The sequence below is a fragment of the Vitis vinifera genome, chromosome 1 (assembly GCF_030704535.1).
Source record: "Vitis vinifera cultivar Pinot Noir 40024 chromosome 1, ASM3070453v1".
In the NCBI taxonomy this organism is placed as follows: domain Eukaryota; kingdom Viridiplantae; phylum Streptophyta; class Magnoliopsida; order Vitales; family Vitaceae; genus Vitis; species Vitis vinifera.
Window position 1 is genome coordinate 364404 of NC_081805.1, and position 20357 is coordinate 384760.

General features: G+C 37.7%; 4 protein-coding genes across 5 annotated transcripts in view; 2 read left to right on the forward strand and 2 right to left on the reverse strand.

The window, feature by feature from the left end:
• Nucleotides 1-4093, reverse strand: part of LOC100267868 (serine/threonine-protein kinase 1) — a 31215-nt gene extending 27122 nt beyond the window's left edge. For both annotated transcript variants that reach the window (XM_002264836.5, XM_010651598.3), the window contains exons 1-5: nucleotides 3328-4093; nucleotides 3030-3118; nucleotides 2827-2934; nucleotides 2564-2671; nucleotides 1877-1967 (exon numbers count right to left, since the gene is read on the reverse strand). In XM_002264836.5, coding sequence (XP_002264872.1) covers nucleotides 1877-1967; nucleotides 2564-2671; nucleotides 2827-2934; nucleotides 3030-3118; nucleotides 3328-4051 — 1120 coding nt within the window. In that variant the 5' untranslated portion in view covers nucleotides 4052-4093. The remainder of the gene's footprint in view (nucleotides 1-1876; nucleotides 1968-2563; nucleotides 2672-2826; nucleotides 2935-3029; nucleotides 3119-3327) is intronic.
• Nucleotides 4094-7105: 3012 nt separating this feature from the next.
• On the forward strand, nucleotides 7106-8597 carry LOC100254136 (exopolygalacturonase). Its single transcript, XM_002273765.1, has 4 exons — nucleotides 7106-7246; nucleotides 7335-7643; nucleotides 7753-8265; nucleotides 8370-8597. The coding sequence occupies exons 1-4, from the start codon at nucleotides 7106-7108 to the stop codon at nucleotides 8595-8597; spliced, it is 1191 nt and encodes a 396-aa protein (XP_002273801.1).
• A 2688-nt stretch (nucleotides 8598-11285) lies between these two features.
• Nucleotides 11286-13624, reverse strand: LOC100249034 (cytochrome P450 78A5). Its single transcript, XM_002273793.4, has 2 exons — nucleotides 12267-13624; nucleotides 11286-12168 (listed from the first exon to the last, which is right to left on the reverse strand). The coding sequence occupies exons 1-2, from the start codon at nucleotides 13218-13220 to the stop codon at nucleotides 11566-11568; spliced, it is 1557 nt and encodes a 518-aa protein (XP_002273829.1). The 5' UTR covers nucleotides 13221-13624; the 3' UTR covers nucleotides 11286-11565.
• A 2340-nt stretch (nucleotides 13625-15964) lies between these two features.
• LOC104879402 (uncharacterized) lies at nucleotides 15965-17233 on the forward strand. Its single transcript, XM_010652106.1, has one exon. It carries the CDS (start codon nucleotides 15965-15967, stop codon nucleotides 17231-17233), a length of 1269 nt encoding a protein of 422 aa, XP_010650408.1.
• Nucleotides 17234-20357: the final 3124 nt, after the last annotated feature.

Here is a 20357-nt window from a genome sequence, read left to right on the forward strand (position 1 = left end):
TCCAAAACACTCTATCTTCCTCCTCCCTTTGCACCCTAAAGGCTTGGATCTTAAGCATAAAACGCTCCACCAACTCAATCTTCCAATCATTAAACGCCCTAGAGAAAAGAGAGGTCCAACCAATCCCATCACCTTCGGGGTTCCAAACATCTGACACCCAAGCATCCTTAGACAAAGAGATGGAAAATAAAGAAGGGAAAGACTGAAATATTCTTTTATATGTAATCTTTGGTCTTGGGTTAGGGTGTCTATAGTTTTGAGCCATTTTTCTCTTGTAAGTTTTTTTGATTGGTTAGGCTCTCAGTAAGGGGAGGTGATGTGTTTCTATCCCTTCCCCTTTGGTTTGAGTCTTTGGGCTGCTTTTGTATACTCCCTGTATACTTTGAGGGCACTGTTTTTTGTACTTCCTCTTTTCGTTTAATATACAGCCTTTTATCTACAAAAAAAAAAAAAAAAAAAAAAACAAGGAAGTCATTCCCTCCTCAAGTATCTACCTTTTTATATTACTATCATTCAGTATTGGCACACTTTTGGTAGGGCCTTTTTCTTGAACTCCTTTTATGTTAATATGTTTTGATTTTGATGTATAAATTGATGTTTGCAATAACAAATAAATACATTGAGATTTTATATGAACAGTTATTTTCCAACATCCATTTAGAAAGAGAAAAAAACAGTTCCTTCCATCAGCATCTTCACAAGTTTCTTCAATTGCTTCTTAGCAACCTGTACAGCCTTACCATATGTCCACTTAATCCTGTGAAAAAAAAAAATCCCCTCCACTGAGCCTCAAGTAGGGAAGTTCACCATTATTCTTTTCTCTTGTTATAAGCAAGCAAAAATATGAATATATTAAACCCGACAAGCATCCCTACTCAGGATGTATAGCATGAATCACATAAATTAATTCAGAAGGCATCAACTCGATTTCCGAATAGTAATGTTACAAGTTGTACTTGTTAGTCTTAACATATCTCCTCTATAACAGTGTGTCATGCATGGAGCTATGGGCAAATGTACCTGTAAGCTCTAGGGGTAGAAATCAATCCTCTAAGTAACCAAATTATGAATTGTTTTGGTCCACAGGGTGAATTTGGATCATAATGCATATCTAAGCGACTTGGTTCCTCTCCATAATGGCAACAACAATTATTGAGTAGATTTTACACTTCACCTCAACTCCCTCTTGGCGCTCTTTGCATACTCCCTGTGTACATAATATTCTTCGTTGTTGCTCTTTCTATAGCTTATATATATACCATGTGCTTATCAAAAAAAATGCATGTGCTTGTTTAATCTTTTCCAGTCTCAATAATGATGATGTCCACTTTATTAGAAAGCTTTTCCATGATGAAATACTGGTAAAACTTTCATGTCTCCTTGGTCTCACTCTTAATATTTCATCCAAGAAGTGGAAGAAAATCTATGTATTGATCTAGAATTCAAACAGCAATGAAGTTAAAACAATAAATTGAAATTGAAATCTTCAAGGCTATCAGTGGTCTTCTTTCTTTTCTTTTATCTTATTCATTTATTTCTTTCATTTCAACTAAAGAGACTTAAGCACAAATCACAAGTAAGGCTGTAGATTTGTGTTTTTCCTTTTACTTTCAGTCAAAACATAGTGTATAAATATTACAAAGAGACTAAGGTGCAAAAGTATTTCAAAGTGATCAGTCGACTACAAATACACTAAAAGAAGTTTCAATGAATCAGACCATTATAACCGAAAATATGGTAAGACATTATCTTGTCAACATCATCAGCTCAAAAGAACAGTTGGATTCACCCATCAACTAGGATTTCACCTCATGCTTTCCATAAAAAGCAATGCTTCTTTAATTTGCTATAGAAATAAATGGTGAACTGCACTCACCCAACTTGACCTCTCCTTGCTCAGTCAGCAGGATATTACCGCCCTTAATATCTCTATGAACTTTGAAAATTGAGTGCAAATAAGATAGACCCTGCAGAATATAAAATAGGCATCCAAGCATTATGATATAATTTATAGGATCTAAAGAATTATCCTCATCAAAATGTTGGGTGAGTGTGCATGTGTGTGTCTTGGGGTAAGGGTGGGGGTGGGCCACAGCAGAGGGGCAGGCACAACATACCAGAACAGAAATTCAATCAAGATCAACAAGCCTTGTCAAAACAACTTGGGATCAGCTCTTTCAATCAGAGCATGATCCACCTAGATTAGAGTTTAATCAGCTCTCAACCTTCCATAACCCTTCCCAATTGATGCCAAAATCGTAGGGGACTAATTGGTAAAGAGAGAGGGGCCTGCCATGAACCTTGGTTCAAAACAATTTGTGGGTGGAGAAACCAGCCATATTGGTTATGCAAGTTGGCTAATGTTTCTGTGTCTCCAAAAAAGGGAATTCAAGCAGAGAAGTCAAGCAATCCTTTCTTACACAAAAATATAGTGCAAAGATTTTCTTACTTGATTTCTCACCCACATACCCTGATATAATTTTCATTAAGCAAGTGATTTATCAAGCATATCTGGAACAAATTTTTCTTTTTTTCGAACATAACCAATCAAATGGCATTGTACCTTCAATGCTTCCCTGCAAATATATGCTATTTGATACTCATCCAAGGGCTCCTCAGTGGTATTCATCAAGTCAGCAACACTTCCACCCCCACAGTACTCCATTACTATCTGCCAAAAGATGGATTTTTTCATAGCAATCACAGCATAATATTATCATAAGCTCTAAACACGTCAAAAATTAAAATAATTAAAATCACACTTCTAAAAGCATTGAATCCTTGGCATCTAGGGTACAAGTAAGCAATAAAATCCATAGCTCCTACCCAAAGGTACTCTTCTCCTTGGTAACTTCCAAGGTAGCGGACAACATTTGGATGACTACATTGCTGCAACATCTCAATTTCACCACGTATTTCTTCATATCCTTCTTCCTGAACACAAATAACACCACAATTCACTTTCAATAGCTCACCCACCTCAATCAATTACATAAAGAAATTAAGTAGGAAGGATAAAGCAAACACACCCCCTCACATAATGAAATAACTTTAATGGCAACCAGCTCTGACGTTCTAATGTCCCGAGCTTTGTAAACAGCCCCATATGAACCTTTCCCTGCAATCCTCAAAGACCAAACTCACTTCTCAATCACGTAACTATACACAAGGCTAAAGTTAATCAGTTAAACGACACAATTTTGGCAATTTTTCATAAAACAGAGCTAAAAATCGGCTACTCACCGCTGAGATGACAGCAATTTTAATCGAATTCTCACAAACTTAAACATAGAACCGAAAATTTAAAAAATAAAATCGCAAATTTACCTAGTTCATTGAGCAATTCGTACTTAGTCGAAGGATCTTCCCTTGTCATGCTTTCTGGAATCGAGCTGGTCGAAATCTTGCTTGCCTGAAATCGGGCTTCGTCCCCTTGAGAAGAGCCGCTTCCCTTTCTATGCTTTCTGAACCCTAACTCTCCCGACGCCTGCATACTCGCCACCGCCCTACTCATTGTCGACGATGCACTAGCACCGCCGCTGCCCCTCCGAACAACAGTCCCACTCTCACGAGTCCCCAACGTAGATCTCACCACGAAAGTCGAGTAGTTGTCTTCATCGTCCGTCCTCTTCCCGGTGCTCCGCTCCAAGTAGGGCGAACCACGAGGCTTCGCCGGAGACAGTATCGAAGGAGACAATATCGACGGAGACAAGCGATCGCGACTGGTCTTGACTATCATGGTTCCGAAATCTCCGGTGCCGGTGGAGTCCTCGTCGTAGTAGTCATGTGCAGCATCGAAGTCCTTGGGAAGGCGCTTGAGAAGCGGAGGAAGAGATGAATCATCGTCGTCGTCATCGTTAGGATCGTCCTTGTAGACCATTGTTGCATAGATATCTTCTTTCTCTTGGGATTTCGTTCTCCGGCGGGAATATTTTTCCTGGAACGCGGTTTCGTCGTCGTCTTCGTCGTCGTGGACGACGAAGGTGGAGTATATGTCGGATTTGGGCACAGCCGGCCTGGTCCGGCGAGAGGGGGTGAGCGATGGATCCATCGAGACGGACGTTGGTGCTCAGCCATTGGTGGAGGCTTGGAGCCGATGAAAACGAGTCGATCTTAGATGGGCTATATTCTGGGCCAATAAAAGAAAATGGGTCGGCCCATATAAGTAACGGGCTGTACAATCTTGGTTATGGACCGTGGATTGTACTGTTGTGTTTTTCTAAGCGCATGGGCTCAAGCCCAACCTCAATTTGGATCCAAAATTTTCAACCCAAGCTCAAATTCCCTAGGGTAGGACTGGTTTTCAACTAGCTAAAGTCAAATAGGTAATTTTAAAAAAAAAAAAATTATGCAATTTTTATTTATTATAATAATGAATTTAGCTTGGTTTGATGAACCTCAATCCAACTCGAACCCTAGGTTGGGTTGAGCTTCCAGGTTAGGTTTGAGTCTTAGGTTGGGTTAAGGTTTCAAGTTAGGTTTGAGTTGAGCTAGAGTTAACCGGCTTACATTGCATCTATAGTCATAAAGTTTATAATCCATGAGAATATAAAATTCAAAAGATCAAATTAAAATGTAAAATATTATTATTATATTTATTCAATATGTTCTTATTTAGTAGCAATTTCCTTTTCGTTGCAAATAAATTTATCTTTAATGAAAAATGTTTCTTTACCAAAATTCTCCTTGACCAAGAATGCTATGATAATTTATATTCTTGTGGGATTTTATTTTGCAGTTAAAAGTAATTAAATTTTTTATTGAATAAAGTGAAATCCATACCCATGGGCAATATCAAAATTTTGAATTATATAAAATTCATAAATTAGAAATTCATTAAATCGTTATCTTACAAATCATATGTATGAAAGAATAGTTGATTCAAACCAATTTAATGAAATGTGTCTAAATAAGTTAACATTGACTTGTTCAAAACAATGATATCATAGTCGAATCGATCAATTGTTGTCATGACCACCATTAGAGTTATTATTTAAAATCACAATTCATATATCGCCCTTCATTGTCATAGCCAAGTCAATATTACTCAAATCATAATGAATCATCTCCGATTATTCTTCCTTCTCTATCATCGTATTTTCAACTAAGAAACTTGAAGCACCACCCCTTATTAATTATAAAAGGGAAACTTTACTCCAATTTTATCATCTCTCGTAATAGTAAGATTTTGAGTAAGGGTCCATAAGAGGAAACAGACAAACAAGCTTGATGTGAGAGTTGTTAAATTTAGGAAATAAATAATTAGAGATTTAAGGGGTTGTTTGGTAATAGGTGTGTGGGACTTTTAAGAGAAAGGTTTTGGGTATGACAAGATATATGCTTAGGTCATTAGTTATTACTCATTTCTTAAAGTTTATTTATTTTTTTTTTTTTTATGGATTTAATGGTTTGAAATACGCATTCAAAACTAAAAAGAATATTGAAGTGCAATTTTGTTTTCATTTGTGATTTAAAATTGTGGTCGGGTTATTTTTTTGCAATATTTCTATGATTTGCTATTTTAGCCTATAGATGTCTTTTTATAATTTGGCATCAAATCAAGGTGGTCAATGACCAATGGGCCAAAATGCTATGTTCTTAAGACTACTGGTTTGAAATATTATGTCACAAAAGACCAACAAATGGAGATGGAGGTCCTATAAAAATTGAGATAAAGTACAATTAGGGACTATAGAAATTGATTAGATTGAAACTAAGTTCGTTACCGATGAAGAGCACATAAAATCATGTTGGCAATTTTAGCCACAAGCTTGTAAAATTAGGATACTAGAATTAAATTCTATCTTAAGAGTTTAGATTTCTAACAATTAATTAGTGGAGGCAACCCATACCAATTCTACAAGATAGATGAGTGAAATAAATGCATAAACATAAAATTTAATCAAAAGGTCTAACTCATTGAGTTTGGGATTCATCATAAAAAAAAGGTCGACTTGTATAGCATTTGATTATTGACAAGTACTAATAAAAGGAAAAAAAAAATACTAAGAAAAATAATTTTATCATATTTGAATCTATGGCAAAGTTTTTCTTCCCGTTTTCGGTTGGATAAAAAAAGGTGGGAAAAGTTTTAAAAATGAGGATTTCATAAGAATATAAGGTTGCATTTAATTTGAAAAAGTTTTCTAATTTTTATTTTCTAAAATTAATTTTTATTTCCTACTTTTTCCTTTCTTGAAAATGTGAATGATTCAAAAAAGTGAAATTTGTTTTTTTTTTTTAAAGAATTTAGAAAATCATGTTTACTTTTGAATTTACCAATATAAGTGAAAAATAAATACAATTAAAATTTTATATTATACACATATTGTCTTATGAGAGAGATATATATATTATTCATATTCCTTTTATATAGTATTTTATATAATTTTATTCTCTTATCTATTTTCAACTTTTTAGGAAATAGTTCACTTTTCTTTTTTCTTTTTTTTAAAAGAAGGTTGAAAGTGATACTTTCATTTTTCTTTTTTCATTTTCTGAACTCAAATTTTCAAAAAATAAAAATAAAAATATTATAAAAAAATCTTATTTTTATTTTCTTTGACAAAAAAATTCAAACAAATAGGATTTGTTTCATTAGTAACCAAATAATAGATAATTTTAATTTTTTTTTCCCTATTCTTTTTCTTTATGTTTTCTACAAACCTAACATTACCTTAAGAAAATTTTTATAATTTTTATTGATCTTTTTCTTTTCTTCTACTCAAACATAACAAATGACCCGTGATTTTATCTTTTCCATATATTGCAATTAAATCATAACTTTTTACTCTTTTCATGCCCCATGATTTTTCTCCCGAAAATCTGTCATGGCTTCTTCCTCTATCATTTCCATACACATATTCTAATTAGTTGTAACAATTGGTGTGAGGAGATTGCGCATTCCTCCGTAAAAATGGTTTCACTCCTTTAAAAATCTAATCATTCTTAATGTCAGGCAAAATATTAGACCATGACCAACAGAAAAAAAGGAAAAAGTTATCATACATATACATGGTACTTTTCCAATTACGTTTCAACTCATGTACTATATAATATATTTGGAACAAAGCAAAAAGGTGTGGAGGAAGTGGAACAATAAGAAATGGGTCTGCAAGTGACTTTTACTAGAATTTTTCTGTTGATAATCTTGTTTGTTTGGGTCAGAGATGCTCAAGGTCAACTGAAGGTCTTCAATGTGATGAACTATGGTGCAATTGCAAATGGACATTATGACAACAGCGAGGTGATGACCATGGAAAAATGTTGTTTCAAATTTTCATGTTTAGATCTATACTGTTGCTGAATCGTAGTCATTTTTGTGTTTTTGGAAGGCATTGGGGAGAGCATGGAATGAGGCGTGCCATTGGAAAGGAACCGGTGTAGTACTGATTCCAAGGGGAACCTACATGGTGCACCCTGTGAAATTCCAGGGTCCATGCAGTGGTCGAACCATGTTCCTGAACACAGGAGAGGTGTTGGCTCCTACTGACCCAGCTTTAATCCACGCTGATAATTGGATTGCCTTTCAAGAAATTGATGGGTTGAGGGTCAGTGGAGGCGGGTCATTTAATGGCCAGGGAGAGAAGGTTTGGCACAATAACGTTTGCCATAAGAACTACAACTGCAAACCCCTTTCCTCAGTGAGTATCATCATCATCATCAGCTCATTAATTTCTTTGATTTACTGTCAATTTTGATTCAGTTTTTATAAGGGTACTGAGCAGTATGTATGTGTATACATATATACAGTCATTGTCTTTCAAATTTGTCACAAATGGCAGGATTGATCACATAACATCAATCAACAGCAAGATGTTCCATTTCAATATATATGATAACCAGAAGATAAGCATCAACCACGTTAAAATATTGGCCCCTGCTGAGAGCCCCAACACTGATGGAATCCATATTGGAAGATCAAACGACATCAGAATTACAAATTCAGAGATACGAACCGGAGATGACTGCATATCCTTGAAACAAGGCAGTAGAGACATCCACATTCAAAACGTTCAATGTGGGCCTGGCCATGGAATTAGTGTTGGAAGTCTAGGCAAGGACGAGGGGGAAGAAGAAGTCAGGGGAATAACAGTAAGAAACTGCACCTTTCAGGGCAGCGATAACGGTCTGAGAATCAAAACTTGGGCGGCCTCTACCAGAAACATTGCATCAGACTTCACATTTGAAGACATTGTCGTCGAAAATGTCCGAAACCCCATCAACATCGATCAAGAGTACTGTCCCCACCCTCCTTGCAATGAGGTATAGTATACTAAATTCATCACATAACCCACAATTTGTCTCCACCAGCAATGCTCTTCAAACTTCAAACTACTGATCATTCATCTTCCTTTCTCTCTATACAGGGTGAATCACAAGTTGAAATCAAAAATGTGAAATTCAGAAACATCCGGGGCACTTCAAGTACAAAAGTTGCAGTGAGCCTCATCTGCAGCAGTAGAATTCCATGTTCCGACATCGAGCTCCATAACATCGACTTAGTGTACCATGACCAGGGAGGACCTGCAACTTCAAGCTGTCGACATGTCAATGGTGTTTCTTCTGGGGTACAAAGACCTCCCAGCTGCATATAGTCACTGTTCATTAATTCACTGATCTCCAAATGTACTAGCCAGCTAGTTCTGTCAGTTTTGCGTGCGAGATTAATTGATCCGTATGCCCACAAAGAACATTAATAACATTTAATGAAAATAATGAACTGCATTTATATGCACTTAATTTATAATTTCTAAAGTTTGCTTATTTTCTGTCCTTTTCCTGAGGAACCAGATGGAAATGTATTATTATATAAACTGCAACAATAAAGAACTGATCATTGCCAAAGTGCAGTAGACCCACCATATAATGTCACGATATCTATTAAACAATTCAATGGTATGGGAACAAAGAAAAAATCTATGGTCCTCCACAAAAAATGATGATTCCTGCTTATGCGATGAAAAAGAAAATTTATCTTTTTCCATGATCATATTCTGCCTAGAGAGTAGAGAGACCATGAACAAAACCCTAGGTATGCCAAACAGTGACGTAATTAATGGTCATGGAATACCTGATATGGCTCGTATCTTACTTTTTCTTTTCCTAGGGCTTATTCCTTTTCTGGTAACTTCCTAGCCCCTTAATCATCCCAAATATGCCATGATATAATTATCTCCCTCTCTCTACATATTATTCTTTCTGTAAAGGAATCAAATCAACTACCCTTCACCAGCAGGTAACCAAAGTTTGTGAATTAAACCATAGTAGTATTTGAATCTCTATCAATTGAACTTGCTGCCTGGCAGCAGAATAATGATCAGCTGCATGAAGGATTAACCCAAACAACATCTTCAGTCCTACCAGGTAATTAGTTTTCTTCTAACTTCCTCAGGGTCCACTCATGTGGATGTAGATGCTTGCTACAACCCTTTTCTTAAGTTGAAAGGGATCGGGGCTTAGCCCCAGCAAGGAACTCTGGAAACAACAGAGAAAATAGCTGAACATGATGCCTGGTAAATCCAGAAATTTAGTTATAGACCATGAATCAATTTCATGTGATTACTGCTAAGAGACACTGCTGGAAGGAATATTGGGAGATGAGAATCAATAAAGGGGCAAACAAGCAACTTGCATTTGTTTTACTGTAGAAAAGGTTAGCTTTGGATATTCAAATCCGAAGTGCATCTACTTTAGGAGAGGAAAGAAAGGAGAAAAGCTTTTTACAAGCGCACAGCATACATATATTCCTCCTAGCTAAAAGGATTTGAATCCCACAAAGAACACAGCCATATCAGTCTTGGTTCTTATTCTTCAATCATCATCATCATCTCAAGGAATTGTAGTGTCGAGTGCAACTCAAAGCAACGGAATTTCCATACTGACGAATCAAAGCAACTACACAACAAAGGAATTGAATCATTTTTTTTCTAGCTTGCTAGCTGCTATGATCATTTCTAATTTCTTATCCTGATCTGTTGCTTTGCTTCTTCTAGTTTAATTATGTTACCACAACAGGAAAAGATTGTCCAACACATTAGACAAGAATATGCACACAAATAAACTCGGGTAAAAGCTTGAGATTAAGTTCATTACAAGGCCTTCTTAATGGCAAACCATATTTTCCATCAGCTGTGCCCATGATTAATAAAGATGGACAAAGTATATAAAGGAGAATAAAGTTAGAAAACAGCCATACATATATGATTGCAGCCAATGGAGGTTCCATGGAGGCTTTTGACCAAAAGAAGGAACAAGGTCAGTGCCGTTGAATGGGGTCATGACCTTCAACCCAAAAGGAAGAGAGGATTCATCTTCCATGAACCGTACGACCAAGATATCAGAATATATATATATATACAACTATCTCTACAATCCATTATTCCCCACAAGACACATTGACCACTGTGATCACAGACAAGGCCTTTTGAACATGTTTGCAATTGATTCCTGCATACTGTGATGAACTCTGATTATGTCCCGATAAATCGCAACAATGTTGATTATATGTCCATTCTGTGATTCAAACTAAAAATAATCAAAATTGAGAAGAAGTTTCCGTCAGAATGAAGATTTATGATCATTACTTGATAATGATCTAAAGCTCAAAACATGTACCATTTTTTTTTTCATTCTTCAGGGTGAGGTCGTTGGAGTGGTCAAGCACCTCCCCCGAGTATATGTACTTTATGAATATGTTCTCAACAGAAGGAGCTTACACGCAAGGACCACATCTGCACAAATCCATTGAGCACTCAATTATCTTTGCTTTCCCTTTGTTCTATCTCATGGGCCAAGTCCTAACTGCATTGACCACATGAAAAATATAGGTTTCTCCCAAAAGCGTATATACTCTCCATGAAAGGGATTTTTTAAAGCATATCCAATTCATTTTAGGTTATGCTATGCACAGAATCCATATCATATGTATGAAAAATCTTCTAGTAGTTCATATCTCATAGAATCTAATCTCCAACCACAAATCAATTTCAGGAAATGAATTTCTATCCCCCCCTTTAATTTACTGTTCTTGTAAGGCTTCCCAAGATCGTGTATCATATTGGCAAATCAGCCGAAGAAATGCCTCATGCAATTCGCATGATGCTTGAAACAATTAATGTTAATATAGTGATTAAGATAAAACCCTACCAACATAATGATTAAGATGAAACTCTACCGAGTTGTTCTTGATTCATTGGCACGAATGGAGTGGATGAATGTCCTTTGTCAATTATCCAACGTACCAAACAAAGCAATATTGCTCGCAATATTAGTAGAGTTCAATATTCACATATATAAAAACTCTCGTTTCTCAAATTATATGTCCATGCATACATGTATTGACCACCCAACCCAACGTACTATCTTACAAAAGAGTAGTGCATGTTTACTAGTATTCTACAATACATAGACCAAACTTTGGTGCACACCTATATATGACTTAAACTTAACTAGGAAAGCCACTGGTAAGTAATCTAACAAAATAATAGACATATGTTGGTGAACCCATAATTACATTCTTATTATTAGGGCCACCAACTCCCACCAATACTACATGCATGCATGTCAAGCAACCCTAGCCACTGCCTTGCAGATGAGTGGGTTCTTCATTTCAAGGGAGAGATTGAGTGTCTCGGACAAGTCCACGCTATGATGGGAAGGAACCCATTTGAAGCTTTGGAGCAGCTGAGCCAACCAGAGGTGAACTGTGGCCAACCCCATGGATTTCCCTGGACAGACCCTCCTGCCAGACCCGAATGGAGCCAGCCTCAGATCAGAGCCCATGATGCTGATATCAGTGTCCATGAAGCGCTCTGGTTTGAACTCAAGAGGCTCTGGCCACACCTTCTCGTCGTGGGTGATGGCCCACATGTTCACCATGGCTGTTGTCCCTGCCGGAACTAGGGTATCTCCGATGTGGACGTCGTCGGTTGCGAGGCGTGCCCAGGAGAGTAGAGGTCCTGGTGGGTGCACCCTGAGAGACTCTTTCACAATGGACTGGACGTAGGGTAGGTTGGGGATGTCGGAATCCGAAACGGGTCTGGAGTTTCCCACCATGGCGTCGATTTCGGATTGGGCTTTGGATTGGATTTCTGGGTGGAGAACCATTCTGGCAAGGATCCATTCCAGCAGGATTGCTACTGTGTCAGTTCCTCGGAAAATCATTTCCTGGAAAACAAACAGATCGACGTGGGAAACCCCAAAACGGTTAGAGTGGAGAAAAGTGAGAGAACCGCATGAGAAAGGTGAAAGGGAATGAAAGATACCCAGAGAACAGCAATCATGTCAGAGTCAGTGAGTTTGTCTTCTTTCTCCAAATCAAGCAAAACATCGACAAAGTCCTCAACTCCATTTACAGAAAGTCCACCCACCCTTTTCGCTCTGTGTTCTTCTATGATCTTTCCAACAAACACATTCACCTTTGAGGCCAAACGTCTGCATCTCTTCCTCACTCCCTGCAAATCCAACAAACCCAGAAGGGGAAAGTGGTCGCTCCAGTTGAAAGTACCCAGAAGCTCATACCCTTCACGCACCAGCTTTTCAAGCTCAAACCCAACTCCTCCTTCATCAAAATCATAGCTCCTTCCAAACACCGTCATCATCACATTATTCAAAGATCCAAAATGGAGAACCTTCTTGACCTCAACTTCACCATTCTCAACCATCAAACCCCTTATCTCATCCACCATTTTGAGACATATGTCCCTTCTGAAACCCTCGAAGGCAGCGATTCTCTTCGGACTGAACAAATGGGTGGCCGATATTCTCCTCAGGTTTCTCCAGTATTCCCCGTAGGGCGCAAACCCCATCGCCCTGTGGAACAGAAGCTCATACGCCGACTCCTTCACCGGCCGGTCAGCGAAAGCCGAGCTGCTCAGAATCCCCTTGGCTGTCTCCGGATCACTCGATACCACAAACCGAGTCAACCCCACTGAGAAAGCCATCAAACCGACTGCGTCCCATCTCCGGGCAAGCTTCGCAAGAACACGATGAGCCTCAGACCCAGAGAAAACGTGAAGCAACCCGGTGACGGGCAAACCAGGAGGACCCGGAATCGCGAAACGCCCCCTGCACTTGGCCAGAGCCCATGCCAGCCCACCCGGAGCGAGCCAGAAGCCAAAAACAACACAGAGCAACACAACACCCACAACTACCTCAACACTCACAACAGACCACCTACCGATATCAGGTACAAACAAAAGCTGGTATTCCGACGACATTCTCAACCCACCAGTGGTTTTCCGACCAACGGAAACCGCCTTCAAAGTGAGAGGATTTCTGTGAGATCGAGAATGACTGGAAAAGCGCAGGAGAAGAAGAGTGTGGGACTGGCAGTTAAATAGGGGGTGGGGGGGAGGCAGTTAATGAATGAACCCCAGGTGAGGGAAAAAACTCAACCAGGGTTACAGGCTCATCTTTCGGCGAATCGATGGGATTTGGATTCCAAGGCTTTATGGCGATGGTAGAGATTTGATATGGGGTCCCACGAGGATGGAGCTAAGATAATCAGAGCCGTTGAGGTGGAGGAGATGGAATAGGGAAGATTATAAAGGAGCGGAGTTCACGTGGTTTCCCGGATTCTGTGAATCTTTCGCTTATTTTGATTGCTGGGGAATTTGATCAATCGCTGACATATATTCCAACACAGGACTTACCATTATTTCCCACTAAGTTTCGCCATGGATTGTTTGAAGTTTCCCTACTCTTTCTCTTCCTGCACATATGACATATCCAGAAAAAAAACAAATATATATATATATATATTCATTTAAATTTAATCTGGCATAGGCGTATCATGTATGAGCAATGAGCATCATCATTCTATAATTTTTAACCATACAATTCAATTCAGTATACTATTAAAATTCGTGTTTTCTATTATTAAGAAGCATTACTAATAATGCGTATGTATAAGAGTGAACAAAGTATTAATACCATCATTAATTGAATGTAAAAATAAATAAAATGGTAAGTAGTTAAATTGTTTAAACTTTTCCTTGTGTCACTCAAAACCCAATTTTGAAAATTTAGTCTCGCTTTCACAAAAATATTCTAACTATTTATTTTATGAAAATAAATTTTCTTTTAAAACCTAAATGTAAAAATTCAAAATGGTAAAGGGTATTTATGTTAAAAATAAACTACTTTTCAAATAAAAACATGGGAAAAGTTTGATTCATAAATTTGTGAATTATTTCATCTCTTCTAACCGATTAATTTCAAATGTAATTGTTAATCTTTTTCAATTGAAATAAAAAAAATAGCCATATAATTAATATTTTCTTACCCTTACTATGTAATAGATGAAATTCTTTTAATGGATCAATGATTTTGTATCCCTTCAATTGCACGAGATTATTAAAGCTCATTTTATAGAAAAAATAATATTAGTTTTTAAGGTTTTTGTTTGGATAAAACTATGAAAGAACATCCAAGAAGAGGAATCCAACTTTCCTACCTAGTTTACTATTTAAAATAAGGAAGAAAATTACAATATGGAGAAAGATATAAGAAAATTTTGTCAAATAAAATTCGACAATAACTTTACACCCCTAATAAAATCTAAACCATTAAACAAAGTTACAAATACATAAGATTAAGGTATAAAATAATAAGATAATATTCAAACTTCAAAATATAAAACAATGAGATTATGAATAAGATTGGATGGGATCCACATGGGTATCCCGACTAATGGTATCACCATATCTTACTTGGTGTCATAGTGAGGCCTTGGCCCATGCATGCATGAAAATATGATTGAAAGCGACATGAATTTGACACAAAAAAGGGCAAATTGCATGTATATATTATCATGCAATTTCTAACAACTAATAAATTAGTTTTTTATAGGAAATTTATTAGATTGATTTGGTTTGAAAATCATGTAATGATATATGTAGGTGACTAACAAATTTTCTCCCACATGACATGATCTAAGTATTGAAGAAGAGCCATGTTCAACGGTGGCACACCCACTAATTCTAAACATGGAAATTAAACTTACAACAACCATTGGAGATTTGTATTCAACAAATGTTCAATGTTTCTTTACATGTGGTGGTGCATCATGGCACAGCTGTGCTTTTGGAATTCCAGCTGAAAAAGTCACAAAATCCGCTTTGTTTATTTATTTTTTGGTTCTATTTCTTTGAAATTGATCATAAAGTTCAAAATTCCGGAACCGATTCATCAAAGCAGCATGTATATTTTTGGCAAAGCATTTCTGTCCGTGACCAAGTCAATGAGGCTTGATGCTGACAGCATACCTGAAAATTTCAATTGGGTGAAGAAATTGTGGTAATCCACCTATTTTCCTTTTTCTTTTTATTTTTTTTATAACATAAATATATGTTTTTTAATGGTCCCTTTCATACTGGAATTGCAAACTAAAACATATTTTGAGAACTTAAAAGCTTATGTTTGGTTTCGTAAATTACCAAAAAATAATTATTTTTTCTCCTATAAAATTTATTTTAAAAAAATTAAAATTAATTAAAAAACTTATATATTTTTAAATTATCTAAATTTTATATGGATATATTAAATAAATTAAATGAATTTAAAATAACATACAAAAATAATTTATTAATTTTAAAGTTATTTTTGTTTTTCTTCACTTTTTTATTTTATGTTTTTTTTCTCTCTATTTTCTTTTCATTAAATGTTACTTCAAATTTTTTACAATCAAACACGAAATAAGAGGTTTAAATATTAAAAATAATAATAAATTCATTCCAATATTCGAAAGAGAATTGAGAAAATTGGAGTGGACGGTGAACTATATTGGAGGTGGAGGAGGAGCAGAAGGGGGGGGAAGCACGAGCAGGTCTAAATGAAGCTCCGAATGCTCACCTGGAATGTAAGAGGGGCTAATAATTGCGACAAAAGGAATGTGATCAAAGCCTTAATTAGGAAAAATAGGGTGGACTTGGTTTGCCTTCAGGAAACCAAGATTCAGGAAATGTCAACGGGCATTGTACGGAGCTTAGGAGTGGGTAGGTTCCTTGATTGGGGAGCTGTAGACTCAAGGGGTGCAGTCGGAGGAATAGTGGTGATTTGGGACAACAGGATGTTGGAGTTGGTTGACATGCAAAAAGGATTGTTTTCCATTTCATGCACTTTTAAGAGTTGCGAGGATGGTTTTATATGGACGTTTACAGGGGTTTATGGGCCAACTTTAAGGAGGAAGAGGGAGAGTTTTTGGGAAGAGCTGGGGACCATTAAGGGGTTTTGGAATGGGCCATGGTGCGTGGCAGGGGACTTTAATGCCATTATGAGACCAGATGAGAGCAGCAGAGGAGGAAGCTTGAACTCAATTATGAGAAGGTTCGCAGAAGTAATAGAAGAGTTGGAGTTAAAAGATCTGCCCATGGTGGGGGGCCCTTTTACTTGGACTGGAGGAACGGATAACCAGTCCTTTTCAAGGTTGGATCGTTTTTTGGTTAATGAGGAGTGGGATAGCCATTTTGGAGATGCGAGACAGTTTCTTCTTCCAAGACCTATGTCCGATCACTTTCCGATTCTTATGGACGGTGAGGGTCTGAGAAGGGGCCCTATCCCGTTTAGGTTCGAGAATATGTGGTTGAAAGCGGAAGGTGTAAAGGATCTATTGAAGCTATGGTGGGAGGAAGGCAGCTTCAGTGGATCCGCAAGTTTTATCTTGGCTGAAAAACTAAAATTTATGAAGGCTAAGTTGAAGGAGTGGAACATAAACAGTTTTGGAAGGGTTGAATATAGAAAGAATACGGCTTTGGAGCAGATGGAGTATTGGGATGCAAAGGAGAAAATTAGCAGGTTGTCATTGGAAGAGCTGGAAGCTAGAAACGAAGCGAAGGAAGAATATAAGAAATGGGTCTTACTTGAGGAAATCACGTGGAGGCAAAAATCTAGGGAAGTGTGGCTGAAAGAGGGAGATAGAAATACCGGTTTTTTCCACAAAATGGCCAATGCACACAGGAAGAGGAACAATGTGGACAGAATTAAGATTAACGGTGTTTGGCTTACGGAGGAGAATGATATTAGGGAAGGGATTGCCAATGCGTTTAAGACATTGTTGTCTAACCCGGGGGAATGGAGGCCTTCTGTTTCTGGGCTGCAGTTTGAGATGTTGGAGCCTTTGGATGCTAATGCATTGGAGACTCCTTTTACGGAAGAGGAAGTATTTGATGCTCTAATGGGCTGTAATGGGGACAAAGCCCCAGTGCCAGATGGATTCTCTATGGCATTTTGACTCTTTGCTTGGGATTTCGTAAAGGCTGATGTGATGGGCTTCTTTAAGGAATTTTATGAAAATGGCAAATTTGTTAAAAGCCTAAATGCTACATTCTTGGTCTTAATCCCAAAAAAAGTAGGGGCTGAAGCTTTAGGGGATTATAGGCCTATAAGCTTGGTGGGAAGCTTGTACAAGTGGCTGGCCAAGGTTTTAGCCAATAGGCTAAAAAAAGTGGTTGGAAAGGTGTTCTCCAAAGCTCAAGGGGCGTTTGTGGAAGGTAGACAAATTTTAGATGCAGTGTTGATAGCCAATGAAGTCATTGATTCAACCCTTAAGAATAATGAGAGCGGCATTTTGTGTAAATTGGATATAGAGAAGGCGTATGATAAAGTGGATTGGAATTTTATTCTCACAATCATGAAGAAAATGGGCTTTGGGGTGAAATGGATTAGGTGGATTCAGTGGTGCATATCCACTGCAAGTTTCTCAGTGATGATCAATGGAACCCCTACGGGCTTTTTTCAAAGCTCCAGGGGTTTGAGGCAGGGCGATCCCCTTTTCCCTTACCTCTTTGTCATTGCTATGGAGGTCTTTAGTGTGTTCATTAAAAGGGCAATAGAGGGTGATTTTTTATCTGGTTGTAGGGTGAAGGGTCGAAGCGAAGAAGGGGTTCTAATTTCCCATTTGCTGTTTGCTGATGACACTCTGGTGTTTTGCAAACCTTCACAAGATCAGTTGGCTTCTTATGTGGTTTGAGGCGGTTTTTGGATTGAGGATAAACTTGGAAAAAAGTGAACTAATTCCAGTTGGGAGGGTGGAGAGTATGGATGATCTTACTGGAGATTTTGGCTGTAGTCTGGGTAGTCTTCCAACCACCTATTTGGGGATGCCTCTGGGTGCTCCCTTCAAGTCAGTTACAGTTTGGGATGGTGTGGAAGAGCGCTTTCAAAGAAGGTTATCTATGTGGAAGAGACAATATTTATCCAAGGGAGGAAGGACGACTCTCATTCGTAGTACATTATCGAATTTACCCATCTATTTAATGTCTTTATTGTGCTTACCAAGCTCAGTTAGACGGAGATTAAAGAAAATCCAAAGGGATTTCCTATGGGGTGGGGGCAATCTGGATCATAAGCCTTATTTAGTAAGATGGGAGTTGGTGTGTTTAAGTAAGGCGAAAGGAGGTTTGGGGGTCAAAAGTCTCTCCCTCCTTAACAAGACTCTCCTTGCTAAGTGGAATTGGCGTTTTGCAAATGAAAGAGAGGCCTTGTGGAATCAAGTGATTAGAGGGAAGTATGGAGAAGCTAGAGGGGGATGGTGCTCACGGGAAGTGAGAGAGGCTCATGGGTTGGGTTTGTGGAAGGGAATTAGGGTGGACTGGAAGTTGGTGTGTGATAGGTTGGCTTTCATAGTTGGTAATGGGAGAAGGGTGAGCTTTTGGAGGGATAGATGGTGTGGGGAGTCTCCTCTGTGTATGACCTTTCCCTCTCTTTTTGCTTTGACGATTGAGAAGGAAGCGTGGGTGGCAGATATTTGGGCTCCCTTGGTTGAGGGGGGAAGGGGGGCTTGGAACCCCTGTTTTTTAAGAGCTTTCAATGACTGGGAGATTGAGGAGGCGGAAAGATTTATGGAGAGGATTCAGAGTAAAAGAGTTTTTGAGGATGTGGAGGATGCGGTATCCTGGACTGAAACCAAAAGCGGTAAATTCTCGGTCAAGTCCCTATACATAGCTCTTGAGGCGGGTGGTTCATCTTTGTTTCCTTCAAGCTTTATTTGGAACGTGAATGTGCAGCCCAAGATAAGCTTCTTCACATGGGAGGCTACGTGGGGAAAAGCATTAACATTGGATCTAGTCCAGAAAAGAGGATGGGCCTTGGCAAATAGATGTTTTATGTGTCTTGAGAAAGAGGAGAACATAAACCACCTTCTTCTTCATTGTTCCAGGACGAGGGCGTTATGGGATCTTCTTTTTGCTTTATTTGGGGTGTCTTGGGTTTTGCCTTTTTCAGTTAGAGAGACCCTTCTAAGTTGGAATGGTTATTTTCTGGGCAAAAATCGCAAGAAGATGTGGAGAGCTGCTCCTCTTCACATTTTTTGGACGGTTTGGAAGGAGAGGAATAGATTGGCTTTCAAGGATGAATCGTTGTCAATTCAGAGATTGAAACACTATTTTATTCTTACCTTATGGGTTGAGGCTAAGTTGTTCATAGACGATTGCCCTCTAACTATAGCTAATTTTATTGATTGGTTGGGGTCTAAGTAGGCTGTGGCAATTGGTTTACTTTTTGTCTTTTGGCCTTTGATGGCAGGTGTATAGGTTTGTATACTTTGAGTTGCTACTTTAGCGCATTTTTTAATGAAATTCATTTACTTATCAAAAAAAAAATATATTTCCAACCTATAGTTTTCAATTATTTTTAGAAATAAATTTCATAAATACAATTATATTTAAAAATTAAAATATAAAAAATATTTTTCTTTTTATTCTCTATTAAAATACCGTACACTAATATATAATATAAAAGTTTTAAAAATATTTTCTATATTTTTAATTATTTGACATTTCTAAAAAAACATCTGAAAATATCTCAAATAAAAAAATGTTTTCAAACAACCTGGATTATTCCTTTTTAAGACTTAACCCTAACCGCAACACTTGGGTATATCTATATATTGACACTTTAAGTTGGATGGAGATGGGGATGTTTGGTTGAAAGGAAAATAAATGCAAATGAATATGCACGCAATGTTAAGAGGATAATTGTATTCATCACAACACAATCCCTTTCTGCTTCTATCTTTCATTCTCATCAACTCTCATGAACCACACCAAGATTATTCTGAATACACAATTTTGTGGTTTTTCTGAATACACAATTTTGTGTAGAACAACCACATGAGATTCTTATGTAGAAACCATTTATTTTGAGGTCATGGAAGGTAAACATTTCAGCAAAAGTGTCTGCAACCAAGGGCAAGGATGACTGCATGCCAACAACACAACACACCCAATATGACCAAGAACTATCATGGCCACCATGTTGGAGCATGCCACAATGCTAGCAAAAACAAGGCAAAATCATGTCACAAGATGCTTCAAATAAGCCTCCCTATGGGTTTATATAGAGTCTTGGAAGCTTCT

Excerpts from the sequence above, each read along its gene's own strand:
- LOC100254136 (XM_002273765.1), top strand. The coding sequence starts at position 7,106 with ATGGGTCTGCAAGTGACTTTTACTAGAATTTTTCTGTTGATAATCTTG. Across the intron at positions 7,247-7,334 it reads GACATTATGACAACAGCGAG|GCATTGGGGAGAGCATGGAA; the intron begins GTGATGACCATG and ends TGTTTTTGGAAG. Across the intron at positions 8,266-8,369 it reads CCCACCCTCCTTGCAATGAG|GGTGAATCACAAGTTGAAAT; the intron begins GTATAGTATACT and ends CTCTCTATACAG.
- LOC100249034 (XM_002273793.4), bottom strand. The coding sequence starts at position 13,220 with ATGTCGTCGGAATACCAGCTTTTGTTTGTACCTGATATCGGTAGGTGG. Across the intron at positions 12,169-12,266 it reads ACATGATTGCTGTTCTCTGG|GAAATGATTTTCCGAGGAAC; the intron begins GTATCTTTCATT and ends TTTGTTTTCCAG.
- LOC104879402 (XM_010652106.1), top strand. The coding sequence starts at position 15,965 with ATGTCAACGGGCATTGTACGGAGCTTAGGAGTGGGTAGGTTCCTTGAT.